At 40.4% G+C, this 17396-nt stretch overlaps 1 protein-coding gene across 4 annotated transcripts in view; it reads right to left on the bottom strand.

The window, feature by feature from the left end:
• Positions 1–17396, bottom strand: part of prdm5 (PR domain containing 5) — a 47556-nt gene that overhangs the window by 21709 nt on the left and 8451 nt on the right. For 2 of the 4 annotated variants that reach the window (XM_083521386.1, XM_083521387.1), the window contains 7 exons: positions 17201–17322; positions 16108–16187; positions 11408–11492; positions 11140–11297; positions 8912–9005; positions 4704–4864; positions 3350–3443 (listed from right to left, as the gene is read on the bottom strand). In XM_083521386.1, the coding sequence (XP_083377512.1) occupies positions 3350–3443; positions 4704–4864; positions 8912–9005; positions 11140–11297; positions 11408–11492; positions 16108–16187; positions 17201–17322 (794 nt within the window). Of the gene's footprint in view, positions 1–2538; positions 2739–3349; positions 3444–4703; positions 4865–8911; positions 9006–11139; positions 11298–11407; positions 11493–16107; positions 16188–17200; positions 17323–17396 lie in introns of those variants that run through there. The other 2 variants (XM_083521388.1, XM_083521389.1) reach the window with 2 other exon arrangements.

Below are 17396 nucleotides of genomic sequence, written 5' to 3'. Positions count from 1 at the left end.
TTCTTACTGATTGTATGGGGTGGACAGGAGTCTTTATGCAGCTAACGACCTCAAACAGGTGCATCTAATTTAGGATAATAAATGTAGTGAAGGTGGACATTTTAAATGCAGACTAACAGGTCTTTGAGGGTCAGAATTCTAGCTGATAGACAGGTGTTCAAATACTTATTTGCAGCTGTATCATACAAATAAATAGTATAAAAATCATATATTGTGATTTCTGGATTTTTTTTTTTAGATTATGTCTCTCACAGTGGATATGTACCTACGATGACAATTTCAGACCCCTCCATGATTCCTAAGTGGGAGAACTTGCAAAATAGCAGGGTGTTCAAATACTTATTTTCCTCACTATATATATATATATATATATATATATATATATATATATATACACACACACACACACGCAATTACACTTAAGGCATTTTAGCAGACGCCCTTATCCACAGTTCCATTTATCTCATTCATACAACTGAGCAGTATTATGGTGTGGCTGGGATTTGAACTCATAACCTTCTGATCCAAAGTCCAATGCTTTGTCACATTACATATCCCAGTGGTGTTAGGAAGCTGGTGACAGAGCACAAGGGCTTGCTCAAGCGCCCAAGAGTGCCAATGCTGGGGCTTAAACCCACAACCTTCCAATCAGTAACCCAGAGCTTTAATCACTGAGCCACTTCTTTTAAAAAAGAGGCTTTTTGATTGCGTCACATGTACATAACATGAAGCACAGAAGGTTAAGGGCCCAAAGAGTGGCATCTTGGCGATACCGGGGGTTGAACCACTGATTTTCAGATAAGTAGAGCCTTAACCACTGAGCTACTTATTACCACTTATTGCCCTTATAAGTGAAAGGAAAGTTTTTTAGTTCAGTCTGTACAGATTTACAGCCATCAGGGGTGGAGGTCATGTTGCTGGATGCCTTTCCTTGTTAAAGAGCTGCTTCATTTGCTTTCTTCTTGTTGTTGTTTTATTTTTGTCCCTCACTTCCTTTCTCCTTGTGAGGTGCATCCCTCTCTCCCACCCCTCCCACTGCATTCTTAAACCCCCTTCTCTTTGTTTATCTCTCGACTTCAGCCAGGCCCTCTCGACCATCCGAAAGAAATGCATACGTGTCCACGCACACACGCTCGCATGCACCCATTCCCACGCGTCTGCAGCGCTCACTCCGTGTTCGAACGTCGCTGTAGTCGTTTGTCATTTTTATAGCAGGCGGGCGGGTTCGCGTACATGTAAATGTAAGTGTGTGTGTGAGAGAGAGAAAGGAAAGGCTCTAGTGTTAATAATAGCTGTGTTGTGTTAGTGTGTGATGGACAAAAAGTCTCCAGGCCCATAAAAGAGCAGAATGTGTCTGATGTTTCTTGTGTAATCGGGCTCCGGCTTCGAGACCAGCTTCGGCTTCCAAACGCCGATTAAATCTCGGGTCTGCGAGTATTTAATAAGCAGATGGTCTGTCTGGGTGTGTGTGTGTGTGTGTGTGTGTGTGTGTGTGTGTGTGTGTGTGTGTGTGTGTGTGTGTGTGTGTGTGTGTGTGGTTTAATGGGCTGTATAATTTAATTTGTCCTTCACACCAAAACAAGGTGTTTTGACAAAATTGTAATAAAAAAATGTCAATAATTTTTCGGATGGGGATCGAATTCTCAATTCTGATTGGTCAGAAGGCGGCGGTGATTTTTTTTCTTTTATTCTGGCTAACTGACATGGCGACTTGTAAGGCAAAGCTTAGTGGTTATGAGGTTAAACGTCTCAGAAGGTTGTGAGTTTGAATCCCAGCACCACCACGCTGTGACTTTTGGGCCCTTAACCCTCACCTGCTCAACATGTCAACGAGATCATTGTAAGTTGGTGTACTGCTGATAAGGTGAATGTTTTTTGGGAAGGAGTCTCCAGTTTTAGTGTTTTGTAACAATCAAGGTAAAACTTCGGACACGGAAAAAGTCTTCGGTGCTTCCGCTGCATTTCTTTGTATCGTAAAGGTGATAACAGGATCTGATGTGTTCTACGGGTGGTCCGCATCATCATACATAACCACAAACGCATTGCGTGTTGCTCTTTAATCAACTGTAATTGTTAGAAATAAATGAAAAATGTCAAAAGCGCCGAATTCCGTACTTAAATGTTAAACAATTACAATTGAAAAATGTCAATAGTGCAATTTTTTTTTTAACTAAATCTCCATTTCAGCCTATAAAACCACCTACTGGCGAAACCTTACAGAGAAAATGAAGAGTTCTTTCCGTGAGTTCGTTCTGGCTGTCAACCGTCCCTCCAACCCTAAACCCATCCGTCCATCGAGCTCATTCTTTAGTCCTAAAACCTCTGATAGAGGTCCAACTGGAACGTTCGTCCATAATGGGATTGTGGGAAGAGTGCGGTGTTTGTCGAAAATCTTTAGTCGAGAATGCCAGGGGATTTTAATGACTTACTAAAAAAAACGAAGAAAAAACAGGAGGGAGGGGTGGAAGAAAGCAGAAATAAAGAGAAAAAAAAGATTTTTTATTTCAAACCAATTAGAAAGTGTTTTTTAGTGTATGTATGTACATGTGTGTGTTTATATATTTGTGCATATGTGTGGGTGTGCGTGTGTTTGTGGCCTGCTTAAAAGCATGTTGCTATGGCAGCCCGGAGGAATGTCTGGACCTCCATTGTGAGGACACCATGTCATTCTGGGCACAGGGACAGCGGCGCTCTGTGTGTCCCTCTGGGGGAGCCGTACTTCCACATGCAAATCCCGACTTGAAAAAAAAATCAATTGACATTCATTCGATTATGGACGCCCTGCGGAGATTTATCTCTATTAGTGCGGCGATAAACGAGACAAACTTCATTTCCATTACAAGAGCCGAGTTTCGGAGTCCATTTAGACGAAGGAGAAGAAGAAGAAGAAGGAGAGCATTTATTACAACACTGTGAAACTCTTCACATACCCCAGCAAAGGAAAGGCAGCGGGTCAGAAAACAGGGTCAGACATGATACAGGGGCCCTGGAGCAAAGAAGGTTAGGAGCCGTGCTCAAGGGCCCCGACTGTGGCAGCTCAGCAGTGGTGGGACTTGAAGCTTTGAGCTTCTGATCAATAACTCAGAGTCTCTATCGTTACATATCTACTGCTTATTGCGTGTTACCGGGGCGTTCTATGCAGTCCAATCTAGCCGAGCTTGCCCCTTTAGATCAGATGCATTATAGTCATGTGACAGGGTGACTTGAGTGAGTTATGATGTGACTTGAACTTACAGTCAAGGTTTCTAAAGTCACCTGGCATTTTCCATAGACACTCTACATCGAAGACAACCATGTGTTCTGGAGCGTGTGTGTGTGTGTGTGTGTGTGTGTGTGTGTGCGCACTGACCTGTATGGCTGCGAATGTGCACCCTCAGGGTCCCATTGCTGGCGAACTTTTGACCGCAGTACGGACAGATCTTTTCCTTCTCTCCGGTGTGAGTCTATCAGAAACAAGAGGAACGTCTGAGAACGACATGGAAACCAATAACATTGAAGGCTGCATTATAGAAACAAAGGTGTTTGTGGACACATGAACATAAAATTGGGATAAAGAAGGATAAAAAAAGTAAGGAGGGAAGGAATGAGGATTAAAAAATAAAGGACAGAAAGAAAGAAAAAAGGAAAGAAAGTCTGATATCAGATGCAAAAACTGCACAGGTTATTATTAAGGCTAAGGTGATTTTACCAGAATATTTATCTCAAACACAGGAAATGTGATTTTCCTCATGATGTCTTTGGGGTGTCCAAACCTTTGCACTCTCAATGAACTTTTGCTCAGCCATAAGAATTCGTTTCATGAGCAGTTCTTTTCTGTTTACAGCTTCTTTGAATTTGTTTGCATTTGACAGGAACTGACAGCTGACCCTCTTAAATTCCCTCCTGCATCCCGATGCCTCGCCTCATCGCATCGCATCGCACCATCTGATCTTAAATCTGATCGTGAGCTGTCAGAGCTCGCTGCTTTTAATCTCCACTAGGCTTTGAAATCTCTGATAGACCGGTGCCTTTCAGTCTGCGTTCGGCCGGCGGGAGAGTGAACAGGAAATATCCCGACTAACAGACCTGCTGTCAGGATTCGCCCCGTGTGAGAGAGTATATTAAAATGTAAAAAAAAAAATAATAATAATAATAATTCCTAAATGTTCATGACAAGATAAAATAAAAACAGAAAGGAGTAGGAGTCCCTGTGTTTTGGAGTAGTGCTGGGCACTGGTTTACAGGTAGGTGCTCAGCATTACACCTCCTGCTGTAAGTGAGGTGAGGAGGCCTGAGGTACAATCAGGGGTTGAGGGGACTGAGGGTTGATTAGGGGAGGTATTTTAGGGGTTAAGGCATTAGACTTTGGATCTGAAAGTCATGAGTTAAAATCAGAGACACAACAAGCTGCCACTTCTGGGCCCCTGAGCAAGGCCCTTAACCCCCTAGCTGCTCAAGTGTATGTAAGTCATTCTGAAAAAAAGCCAAATGTAATGTTAAAGGTTCCTTCACCAGCTGCTTTTTCTTATTTTTTCATTGCTTGTCATGACACATCTTGTCATTGGAATTGCAAAATCTATGCAACCCGGAAAAACTATCGGTATGGATTTTTGCCAGCAATCGGCAAAACTGATCAATCGGTCGACCTCTAGGTGAAAAAAACAGTTGAAAAGTGTCTGGCCAAAAAGATGGTATTAAAAAAAAACTTCTGGGACACACAGTACCTTCTTGTGGCTCTTAAGCACGGAGGGCGTGACGAAGGCTTTCTCGCACAGGTCGCACTTGTACTTCTTGTGTCCGTCGTGCACCACCTGTATGTGCACGTTCAGCGTGTCCTTGCGCTTAAACGTGGCGTCGCACTGATCGCACTTGAAAGTCCTCTCACCTGGAAGCAGAAAACACAGACGAGATGCGAGATGGGAACAAATTTCGTCCTCGTCCCAGCACAAAAGATGGCTGGCTGCTTTTGTGCTGCTCGCCGAAGCTGCCATTTTTGTGTCCCGACGTCTTTTATGGGAGCCACTTTCCTCCCCAAAGTGTCTGTCTAGCTTTGGAAATCGTTCCATTATTCTCTCTGTCGTTTCATTTTTTTTTTTTTTTTTGAAGGACACGAGAAAGTCTGCACTCGTGTATGGTAAAGGGTGGTGGAAGGTGGGAGGGAGGATGGATAGGGATAGAAAAAAAGTAAAATAGGGTGGACGTCAAATACGACTGAAGTGAAGGGTCTATGCAATTCTTTCTTGAAGCCACAGTGGCTTAAAGGCGCCCCTTCAAAAGCCTGCCTCGCCCTCGCTTCGATTTTATAGAACACCACAAAATAATGGAAACGTTCCACAAGAATATGAAAAAAAAAAAAAAAAAAAAACGCACGACTGTGTGTCTGCTAAAACTCTGCTTTGGGTTACAAACAATAAAAACCATACAGGGAGTACTATTCCAGAGCCTGGCTCGCTTCCTCGCACGGCGCTTCTAGGAAAAACTGCATTTAACATGATATAGAAAAGTCAGTATCAAAAATCTTTAATAAAAAAAAAAATTTATAGGGATCACGTTTATCTTTTGAGAAATGATTACACGATCCTTAATTCCTACGATCGCTCAAAAGGAAGATGTAATTCTTGTTCGAGGAGTCCTGGGATGTGACCTCACACCCTTCTGGTTGCTGGCGCGAGTCTCTCTAACCGCCGCCGCAGGATCGACCGCCGCCTCGCAATCTCTTCGATGTGAAAGTGTTTCCTACATTCATCACGCTCTTTATGGTTTGGATCAGACTCCAAACGACTACGAATCATGCGGCGGGATTTTTTTCTTTTTTGTTCGTGTGCAAAAATAAAATGCATCTTGAATCACTTATTACTGTTGCGAAACGTCTCTCCTTTTTTTTTTTTTTTTTTTAATAAAGAATTAAAGTTAAATTGTTAAATTCCTTACAGATCCGGTTAACTGATCGATCAGAGTAAAGGGAATCGCTCATACCAATCAGACGAGATGTACCACAGACCCTTTAACGCTAAAATATACACCGTTTATGTCCGAAAGGGAAAAAAAATCTAGATATTTATTGTGTTTCTTTTCATTACAAGAATTTATTGTCGTATGTCTAGAAAACATTCGTTTTCACCATACATTGAATGTGTTACTCTGTGAATCCTCCAGCAGCCTGTGGTTTCATTTATAAGGGACATAAAAACTAAATAAATGACAAACTTACAAAAAAGCAAGAAGAAAAGAGAAAAAGGGATGTGTGTATACAAAGGGTGAGATACAAACCTGAAATAAAATACATACAGCATATAAATTTTTTGCGTGAAGTGTAAATATACAAAATATTCATGTGCAAACTCCTGCAGAGGTGCAGTAGATTCGGTGTTGTCCATGTTGTTAATAAAATTGTGAAGGTGTGTATGTGTGTGTGCAGAGTATCCAGATGCAGCGTCAGTAGTCCATAATATTGTTTATAGGTTTCTGAGATACATGCATGTTCCAAACTCAAGAATTAGACAGTAATTGACTGGAAGAAAGTCCAAATGTGACATTTTTTGGCTTTAACAGAAGAAGCCTGCCCAGTCACCGCACCTAAATCCTGTTCTGGGATAAACTGGATCGTAAAGAAATCTCCAACTAGTAAAGAAGGCAAGTTTTACAAAAAGCACGGCAAGGTGTCACACACACACACACACACACACACACACACACACACACACACACACATACACATACACACACATACACACACACAAACACACACATTCAGTGACATCAAGATTTTTGCTACAGTCATGAAATGCTCAACTTCCTTTCTCTTCTTTCTGTGTGTGTGTGTGTGTGTGTGTGTGTGTGTGTGTGTGTGTGTGTGTGTGTGTGTGTGTGTGTGTGTGTGTGTGTGTGTGTGTGTGTGATGGAGAAGACCATTACAGGGAAGACCATTACAGGGAGAGTCCTGCAGGGTTGGGTGGACAGAGGGTTGAGGAGCAGAGGGCACAGCCATCAGCCCCCAGGGAAGGACAGCAGGAAATGCCTGCGGCTCTATAATCTCTGTGTCATCGGTCTAGACCGGGGGCGGGGCAGAGGGCAGCTCCACCCTGGTGGCTCATACACACACACACACACACACACACACACACACATATACAGACAGACAAACAAGACACACACATACATACACACACACATACATATATATATATATATATATATATATATATATATATATATATATATATATATATATATATATATATATATATATACACACACTTACACAAACATACACACTCATATATACAACAAACACAAAAACGCATAGACACACAGACACACACACGCACACTCATTCATACATGCACATACATACATACAGACATTAAAACACACACGTTCACATACACATATACACACTCAGACATACATCACACAGAAACATGTTTTTTGATTCATGATTGATTTGACGTCTTTTGATTCAACGGCCATGTTTTTCAAAAATCCAATCGTTTTCATCAGAAATATTATTTTCTGAAGTAAATCTGAGGTAAATGTTGATGTACCTGTTTCCACCATCACCTTCCCTTTGGGATGTCAGTGCTAAGTGTAATTGAAGTGTGGTTTACATCATAAAAAGAGTTTTCGAAATAATTTACAGACATTTCTGAGGTAAATGTTTATTTCATCGCATTTCCTGCATCAGTCTACCTTTCAGTGCCAAGCAACATTCTGGTGCAATCGTTTTGTCACAAAAGCAGTTTCTCAAAAATATCTGAGGTAAATGTTGATATCCCTGATGTTTCTCACTCATTTCTACCACCGCTGGATGTTTAGCAGTCAGTGCTAAGTGGAATTACAGTGTGGTTTTCATTATAAAAAAAGCACCATCTTAATAATTATTAAAATAATTTACAAACATGTCTGAGATAAATGTTAATATTAATGTTAATGTTAATATATTTGATCATTTCCACCATCACTGTTCCTTCAGCAGCCGATTGTATGTATAATTATGACATTTTTTAGCATATCTGAGGTAAATATTAATATTCCTGACAATTTTATTGTTTTCTCTAAACCAATACCTTAAGATATGATATTGTGATATTGAAGATATGATGACCAATGATATTTGTATTTCAGTGTAGTTTTTTTCATTCTTGATATTCCTGAACTGTTTGGCTACTACCCTAGGTCCAATAAGGCTCTTGCTATATAAATAGTGAGCAAATAGGAAGCCATTTGGAACTAGGCCTATGTTTAAAGAATTCAAACTTTTCTTGAATTTCTTGAGATTCAAATATTTGAACTGCATTCCAATTAAAACATTAGTGTTAGATAAATGCATCAAATTTGAACTAAAAATGTTCAAGAAAATGTGTTCCTGGGACGTACACACATTTGAAAAAAGAGAATTGTTGCCAGACAACTGCTAATGAAGTTTCAGCTATCTATCTTTCTTACTTGTAGTGTCCTTATTTGATATGGAAGAATATAATTTGGGACACAGCCCTTGTTTGTTTTGACCTCAAAGCGACCATGCCGTTTGGCCATCAATTGTTCTTCACTGTTTACCGCACCGCCCTTAAATAAAGAACGTTAAGAAGTTCACACGCCATTGAGTTCCTGAAAGCAGGTTGTAAGTTTCTGGAAAGGTTCCTGCAGTTTAAACACGGCCTATATTGAATCTGTGGTGAGCGCTGGGCGTGACATTAGCGCTTGTCTGATCCATTAGCACTCATGTAAGTGTTGGATTACATCAGCAGTGTTCTGTATAGCACGTGCTATGTTCTTTAGTGATGCTGTCTAATGCTTAAATCATCAAACCATTATAACATTCATTCTTATGCTGACAGAAGAAATCAAAAATTGATGTTAGCAAGGCAAACGGAAACAGGGATGTTCCCAGAACACACCACACGCACAAAAAAAAAAAAGATGTGTATCTTACTGTTGTGGATGAGGAGATGGCGCTGGAGGGAGAACGGTGTCCGGAATAGAGCCTTACACTCCTCACACTGGAACGGCCTTTCCTCGGAGTGTGTCTGAAGGAAAATAGAGAGAAGGAAAGAAAGAATGTGTGTGAGAAAATCTTTCATTCACCAATACTAGGGTTAACAAGATACAGTAATCCCCCGTTTATCGCGGTGGTTACGTTCCAAAACCACCCACGATAAACGAAAAAAACGTGATAAACGGACGCCACACCAAAAATGCTATTTTAAGTATACAGTGTTGTACTGTATTAACATTTTACTTCGTTTTAGAATTAATAATTATATTTTCATTAATAAATTTTATTATATCAACCTAATACTCCATTAAAACAATTCCCTATAAGTTTTTTGGTCTATCGTGCTAGAGACCGGGAAAATCAGCCAAACTAATTAGTAATGTGGCAAATGGAATTTCAAGATAAACGAGAATCAAACCGCAGTAAAACGGGGGATTACCGTACTATAAAAACATATTTCAAGTGTTTGGCCCCTTCTCAAAAATTGCACTGCTAATAAACAGACATTTCTTTTATTATCTCTCTTTTTCTCTGAAGAGAGAGAGAGAGAGAGAGAGACTATTTAGAAAATGAAAAAACAATAATCCCTCAGTTATAAAAATGTTCGTCAAGTGCTTGGACTCCTAATAATTGCACTGCTAAAAGATTAACAACCATTTCTCGCATTCTTTCCCTCTCTCTCTCATTTTCTAAACTTTTCTGGGAGTGTATGAAGAAAGATGAGGCAAAAGGAAATATGAGACAGAGAGAGAGAAAGAGATAGAGAGAGAGAGATCATTTAAAAAAGTACTTCAAAGAATAAGAGAATAAAAGAGAGTGAATGAGAAGCAACAATGAAGTACCATATTCCAAGTGCTTGGACCCCTAATAATTGCACTGCTAATAGTTTAACAGCCATTTCTCGTAAAGAGTCTTTCTCTGAACCCTGAGCTGTGGGCGGTTTAAGGATTGACACTCTCCACAGGAGTGAAGGTCAAAGGTCATGAGGGCTCAGAAGGGGTCAAGGCTTGGCTGCAGCTTTAGCTTGGGCTCCACAGTAGCTGATTGGACTGATGATCCCCATTAAGATAAGATGCTTAAAGCTCCTTATTTCACCAGCAATCTGTCCATCTGGATGTGCCTCTTCCATCTTCTAAGAGGTGGAATCAAAAAGCCTCGAGACTAGTTTTGTAATACGGCAAAAGATGACAGCACAAGGCTGAACGCACAGTCACAGGAAGCACCGACCTTTATAAGTCGGTGTGCCAAAACGCATCGTCTTGTGCTAATGCGGTGCTATTCTTACCACGTCTGAGATTTCATTAAGGACAACAAGTTTGACGTGAAACTGGCCAAATCTGCCAACTGGGCCGTTTCTCGCCAGGAAACAACGTGATCCCACTTCGGCACCCACCCTACTCGTCGGATTTGGCTCCTGTGGTCTTTGCCCTCCTCCTGAAGATGAAGATTCAGCTCAAAGTTTTTGACACCGTTAAAGAGATCCTTGCTTGTAAACAAAGCTAGTCACGAAACCTTTTGAAACCACCTTATTTTGGCACCGTATTTGCTTCAGCATCTCTTCCTCATTCTATCTCTGGAGTTTGCCTTAAACAGTCTTGCCTCGGTTTTGCGCAATTCTAACCTTGGACTTCAGTCCATTTTTCTTGCGTGATATCGGCTTTGGTGATGTGTGTATTAAATCCGGAGCCACTGGCTGACAGCTTTATGTAGCCACACTCTCATGCTATAATTGATGTTGTTCAAGACTTCCTGGAGTTGCTTCCAACAGCCTTGATGAGGTTTTTGTCAATAATGTCTATAGTACATCTACAGTCCGCATATATATATATATATATATATATATATATATATATATATATATATATATATATATATATATATATATATATATATATATATATATATATATATATAGTGTAGGGTGCCAAGACTTAGGGTTCTGTAATGATATGGAATCGAACAAATAATCCCAATCAGCTCGAGCTAATTGTGCTTCTGGGATTATGAAATAATGGTGACATGCTTCAGTGATTCGGTCATTCATCATCTTTAGTAAGCTCTTGATCCTGGCCAGGGGTCATGCTAGTGCAAGGAGCCTGGGCGCAGAGAGGGACAAACACTCTAAATGGTCTTACACACACACACACACACACACACACACACACCTTCTTGTGGTTCTTGTAGACGTTGCGATGAGCGAACTCCTTCCAGCACAGCTTGCACTTGTACGGTTTGTCCTCACTGTGGATGATTTTATGAGCCGTCACCTGGTCCAATCGCTTGAAACTGCGGTTGCAGATCTCACAGGTGTACGGTCGCTTCTCTGGTTTGTCAAACACACACACACACACACACACACACACAAATGTCTACACAAAGTGTACATGGTTTCCCAGTAGACTTTTCCCTCTTCTCTGTCTGTTCGAAACATACCTGAGTGTGTGATCATATGGCGCTTCAACTGATTGGTCGAGATGAACTTTTTGTCGCACGCAGGACAGTCGAATATCTCGTGGATCTGAAAGTGAAATATAATAATGAGAACGTTCTTTATTCCTTAGCATACACACTCACAATCAGAAAAATGCAAGAGGGGGAAAGGAAATACTCCATTAGGACATTTAAAATGGAACGTATTCGTTTCTGGGAGAAAATATAAATCATTAGGTTTCTGGAGAGTACTATACAGTCTACATTGTGTAATAACGAGCAATGCAGCGCAGCGTGTCCTGAAAAAACCTTTAGTGTAATCATGATTTGATTTAAGAAATGATGAGGTTTCTACACCGATCAGGCATAACATCATGACCTTATAACATTCTGAGCAGTGAAGTGAATAACACTGATTATCTCTTCATCAAGGCACCTGTTAGTGGGTGGATATATTTATTACGCAGCAAGTGAACATTTTGTCCTGAAAGTTGATGTGTTAGAAGCAGAAAAAATGGGCAAGCGAAAGGATTTGAGTGAGTCTGACGAGGGCCAAATTGTGACGTCTAGATGATTGGTTCAGAGTCTGTTCCCGGTCTGCAGTGGTCAGTATCTATCAAAAGTGCTCCAAGGAACAGCAGTGAACAGGCGACAGATAGAAGGAAGGCCGGTCTGTGTGGTACGATCCAACAGAGGAGCTCCTGTAGATCAAGTTGCTAAAAAAGTTCATGCTGTTGATGCATGGGTTTGCATCGACTGGGTCATGACTGTTTTGGCAGCAAAATAGGAACCGTAATATTAGGCAGTTGGTCTGAATGTCATGCCTGATCGTTGTATCAGGTATGCAGAAGAGGGCAGATAGCGCTTTTTTAGAGTGTGTTCTAAAGCAGCTTGATGTTGAGGTCGACGTCACGTGTCTTGGAAACGTTTCGCAATAATGTACCTCAGACCACGTTTGCCCCAACTTCTATTCTGTCAAAAGAGATAGGAAAGATAGTGGGTGGAAATTTTCAAGATCAAATTGTTGAGAAGTTTTCCGGGGAATGGGTAGCTCAGTGGTTGTAATGTTGGACTTCTGACTAGAAGGTCATGAGTTCAAATCCCAACACCACTGGAATTGCTTGCTTGCTTCCTTAAGCAAGGTCCTTATCCCTCAACTACTCAGTTGTATGAATGAGAATTGTAAGTCGCTCTGGATGCGGAATGTACAGTAAGTTGCCAAATGTTCTCAGGGTGAAGTATCTCATTCATGCGACATAAACCAATTTCACGCTGCCACATCATCTCCCACGTCAAACTCGACTTCGGTAAGTCCCAGAGCATGTGCGGGGCAATTTAATTTGCGGGGTGTATTCGAGCCCCCCTCAGGTGCTTGGATCAACCATCCAAAGAGGACACAGAGGTTTTAAAAGCGTCTCCCAGCCATACATGGCCACTTTTCTATCCCCAGGGTTCAAACAGCTACCCCGCCCGATACAATAACACCCGATAACGCCTGCATGTCTCTCTCGAGTGGAGGATGGAACGGACCACACAAGCTCAAGCGATGGATAAATTGTGGTAGTGATATACTGCATGAAGGTGACATTTTCGCTGTGGTAAAAGGAGGTCAAGATCAACAGACACTTTAAACTTCTTTAACAATAAAATAAACGATGGAGTCCACGTCCCTCCAGACTCAGAAAATACATTCAATCGAACGATAATATTTGTAGAACGGTGATGTGTCTCAGCTTGCTAACTTTTGGCACATTTAGAGTTTGACTCGAATAAAGGCTTTTGTCTTTTTTTTCCCAGCCAATATTTCTCTTTCTTCCATCTGTCCTTTTCATCAACAGGGAATTTGCACACACAACCTTGTGGTCATGGAATATTCAATACGGGAAGATAACGGTGAAGTGGATTTCCGTGCCGGAACACTGAGCCTCGTATCTTTTCGTAGAGCTACAAAAACGCGTTTAGCCTCTTAGCAGTAAAGATAAAACAACGCCTTTGTGTGAAGTCCTGAGAACAAATGGGTTTTATGTGGACGGATTTAAACATTTTTCCGTCTTGTTGATTAAGTTTCGCTGAAAATCCTGTGCTTTTGTCATTTTCTCATCACAAGAGCGTAAAAGCTGAGAGTTTAACTCACGCTTTTGTTCGGAATTAGGACAAAGTTAAGAACCTAATAAATGACTGAAATGGGGCTTTTTACATCGAGTTACAACGAAGTAGCATTGGGTTCAATTCCAATAGGAATAGAATTTTTCCTACAGTTATGGACGATTTAAAGTCAGAAAACAAGCACTGTAAAGGTAAGGATGCCCTGAATTGAGGCTCATACATGAATCCTTTCGTTCAATTCGTGCGACATAGGGGGCCAAGCACCAGGTGTTTAGATACATCTACCATTTTGTAAAGGTCTTTATTCACAACGCCTTCATCCAAACGCCTCAAAAGCCCAATAGTGGCGATTTGAAATCATGAGAAATATTTAGAAATCCACCATCTGAACTGCCATTTTTACCACTTCGTCCTTTTTTCCTTTTCGTATATTTCTTTTTTATCCCCTTTCTTCTGGCAGGAATGTATAAGGAAGTCTATAGAATCGTGTTGGATAAATTGTAGACTTTGCACACTGATTGTGGAAAGTCTAAGGAACATTCAAACCAAATTTGGATCAAGTGCAGCTAAAGCTCCGATGCCACTATTAAATCGACTTTGGGCCCAATTTGGATGTAGGTTTATGGTCGAAACCTTTGAATCGTGGGTGCATGGCCCCCCCCCTAAAAAAACCTTTTGCTTTCTGCTTTTCTAATTATTGAAGTAAGTTTTTCATTTTTTTGGATGGGGTCTGTAGTGTCAGTGCTTTATTACTAAGAGCTATAACAATTACTAACAATTTATCTTGTCAAATTTGCTTCAACAGTGAAAGATGAAGTAATAACTGTTTATAGCTGCTGTTATGCAAGCTAGCTTATTCTGCAGGCATTCCACACACACAACAAATGGAACTATAAACAGATAAAAAAAAAGACCACAAACACTGCCTACGAAAGGTGAGAAACATTCTAAAAGACTACTAGCACGGCGCTAATATTGCCTGAGTTACGTCCGCAGTGGAGCGATGAAAGTTAGAGAGCATCGATTCCCCCCCTGGGTCCTAAAGCTCCAGACATTTAGACATTTAGTCATTTCGGGTGAGCTATGGGACAGGAGATGGCAAAAACAAACAGCCCGGGCCTCAATCACATCTGTTTCAGCGCACCAAACATGTGGCAAAGTCATTGGTGGAATTGAAATGGCCATAAAAAAGCAAGAAAAAAAAAGAGGCGTAGCAGTGTCCTGAGAAGCACAGGGGCGTTTAGAGACAGACTTTGTGGTAGGGCTCGTTTGGGCAGGAGACCATAAATTGAATAAATGAGTCAGGATCGAATTTCATTGCAGGAGTTGATAGCAAGAGGAATAACTTTGACAGGTATATTTCAATTTGTATTGTGATTAAAATAACTATTGATAACTATTGAAAAATTCCACCTTAAATATTATCTGTCTGTGTTAAAAAAAAGTCACGCCACTTCCATCCATCGATAATGCTAGCGATATGGATTCATTAGCATTTTAGGTAAACCATCTTATAAAAGGAGAAAATACTGACAATTTACATTAAATGTTAAACACACACACACACACACACACACACACACACACACACACACACACACACACACACACATGTAAACAAATGTAAAATATTTTATTAAACTTTTCCATTTATTAAATTTAATTGAATCAATTTCATTTTAATCACATTTTTATCAATTACTCAATGTAATCGATATAATAAAAAGTGTATTGCATTCATTTGATTTATTCTATTTTATTTGTATATAGTTTATTTTATATATATATTTTTTAACCAATCAGGCATTGTATTTAAAATTGTTTTTAAAAAAAATGGTCAACTGTTGTTCTTGAATGCTTGATAACTGGTATATTGGCCAAATAGAATAAGAAAAATTTTTGCCTGAAATATTGTATAATATGTATAAAAAATGGTAGGTTCTGTTTTAAACCTAATTCTAATCAGATTCTAGAAATTTCTCTCCGAGTTCGCGAGCAGGAATCCTGACGCCAGGACTAACGGCTGATACTCTGCTCCCTCCGACTCTTACGTTTCACGAGAGCCTCGGGGACGAGTCGGTGAAACAGAAGACGACCTTTTCTACTCACACGAGCGGGAAAAAAATAAAATAACAAAAAAAAAAGTCCGAGTGTCAACATAAAGCCGGTTCCCTACTGAGAGGGCCGATGTGAAAGTGGGAAACGTTTTTTGCTGCGAGGGACGAATATTTTTGGAAAACGCTGGAACATGAGCCATTAGAATGACAAAGAAAAGGAGAAAAGAAAGAAGGAGGAGAAAAAGAAGAATTGCAGACTCGGAGGAAGGGAAGAAATAAAAAAGATTTGCACGGATACAAGCAAGTGAGGCGGAGGGATGGATGGAGCAAAGATTCAGACGGACGACGCAAGGGGAAGTGGAGAGAAGGGATGGAAGGAACAGAAGATGGGATGAAGAAAGAAAGAAAGAAAGAAAGAAAGAAAGAAAGAAAGAAAGAAAGAAAGAAAGAAAGAAAGAAAGAAAGAAAGAAAGAAAGAAAGAAAGAAAGAAAGAAAGAAAGAAAGAAAGGAGAAGATGGAGGGGAGGAGACGTGGCTGACCTTGCGGTGCTCCTGCAGGTTGACTGAAGACGAGCATTTTCTATTGCAGATGGTGCATATGAGCTTACTGCGAGTGCCGCCTGCAGAGAAACCACACACACACACACACACACACACACACACACACGCAAAATAAATCAGCGGCAGAATGGTTCTTCAGGACAGACGGTAGCACGGCCGGCCGGAACGGCGTTATGATAACAAAAAGGTTGCCTAATGAATCAAACGAGGCAGCTGGGTCTGCTGGGAGACGGAGAACATTGAGCAAAAGTCAAAGGTCGATCAGCAGCTGTTTTCTTTTTTGTTTTCTGGAGCGTTTTCAGTAACAATGCTTTCATTTATTTGACTTCTACCTGCTTTTAAAACCAATCCCTGGATCCCGACGTGTACATATATGTGTGTGGTCTTTGCTGGATCCAAAGACGGTTGTAGAAAAGTATTTAAAGTATCGGGTAACGTGTTGATCCGAGCCGAGGCGAGAAATGCCTCGGTTTCTCCGTTTAAACAAATATATGAGAGGAAGGAGAGAAATCGGAAAAGAAACACTAAGAAAGGGGCCTTGATTGAACCGAGAGCAAGACAAAAAAATCCTGAGCGAGAAATCAGATATTCAGATATCAGAAATCGGGATCATATGTTTCATTCGAAACCTTCCACCCCAACCTACAGAAAAAAACAGAGCTCTTCATGGAGCTTTGTGCACAAGGAGACTTCGTGGTACCAGTTTGGGGAAGAAGACATATTTGTCCAAATAGTGTGTTTTATAAGGTGGAAAACTTTTTTCTTGTTTTTTTTTTATTAAACGAATAATCAAATATCATCAAATATTATAATAAATATTATATATTATATTAAATTAAGTATTATATAGTGGATATATTGTATAATGAATTATAATTATATACTTGTAACAATATAATTATATCATATAAAAAATAATAAATGTTTTCATTGAAAAAGATTTTCACATTTCTGGTCACAATCTGGCAACCCTTGGAGCTTAGTTTAAGTATAAATATTGACACTAAGCTGTAAATTGTGCGTGTTTTCGTGTGTGTGTGTGTGTTTTCGTGTGTGTGTGTGTGGATTGTACCTGTGTGTACGTTGCTTTTGTGCTTCTTCAGGGCGTCTTTGCTCTTGAACCTTTTCCCGCAGCTCTCTGCCTTACACGCAAACCGGGCTTCTCCTTTACACGCTTCCTTATGCTGTTCAAAGCTGCACACACACACACACACACACACACACACACTCGTTTTTTGATGCACAAGACGCTCATTCTGTGTGTGTGT

The sequence above is a fragment of the Silurus aristotelis genome (assembly GCF_946808225.1).
Source record: "Silurus aristotelis genome assembly, chromosome: 19".
Taxonomy (NCBI): Eukaryota; Metazoa; Chordata; class Actinopteri; order Siluriformes; family Siluridae; genus Silurus; species Silurus aristotelis.
The sequence above is the reverse complement of the archived record's forward strand: the minus strand, read 5'-3'. Positions and strand labels throughout refer to the sequence as shown.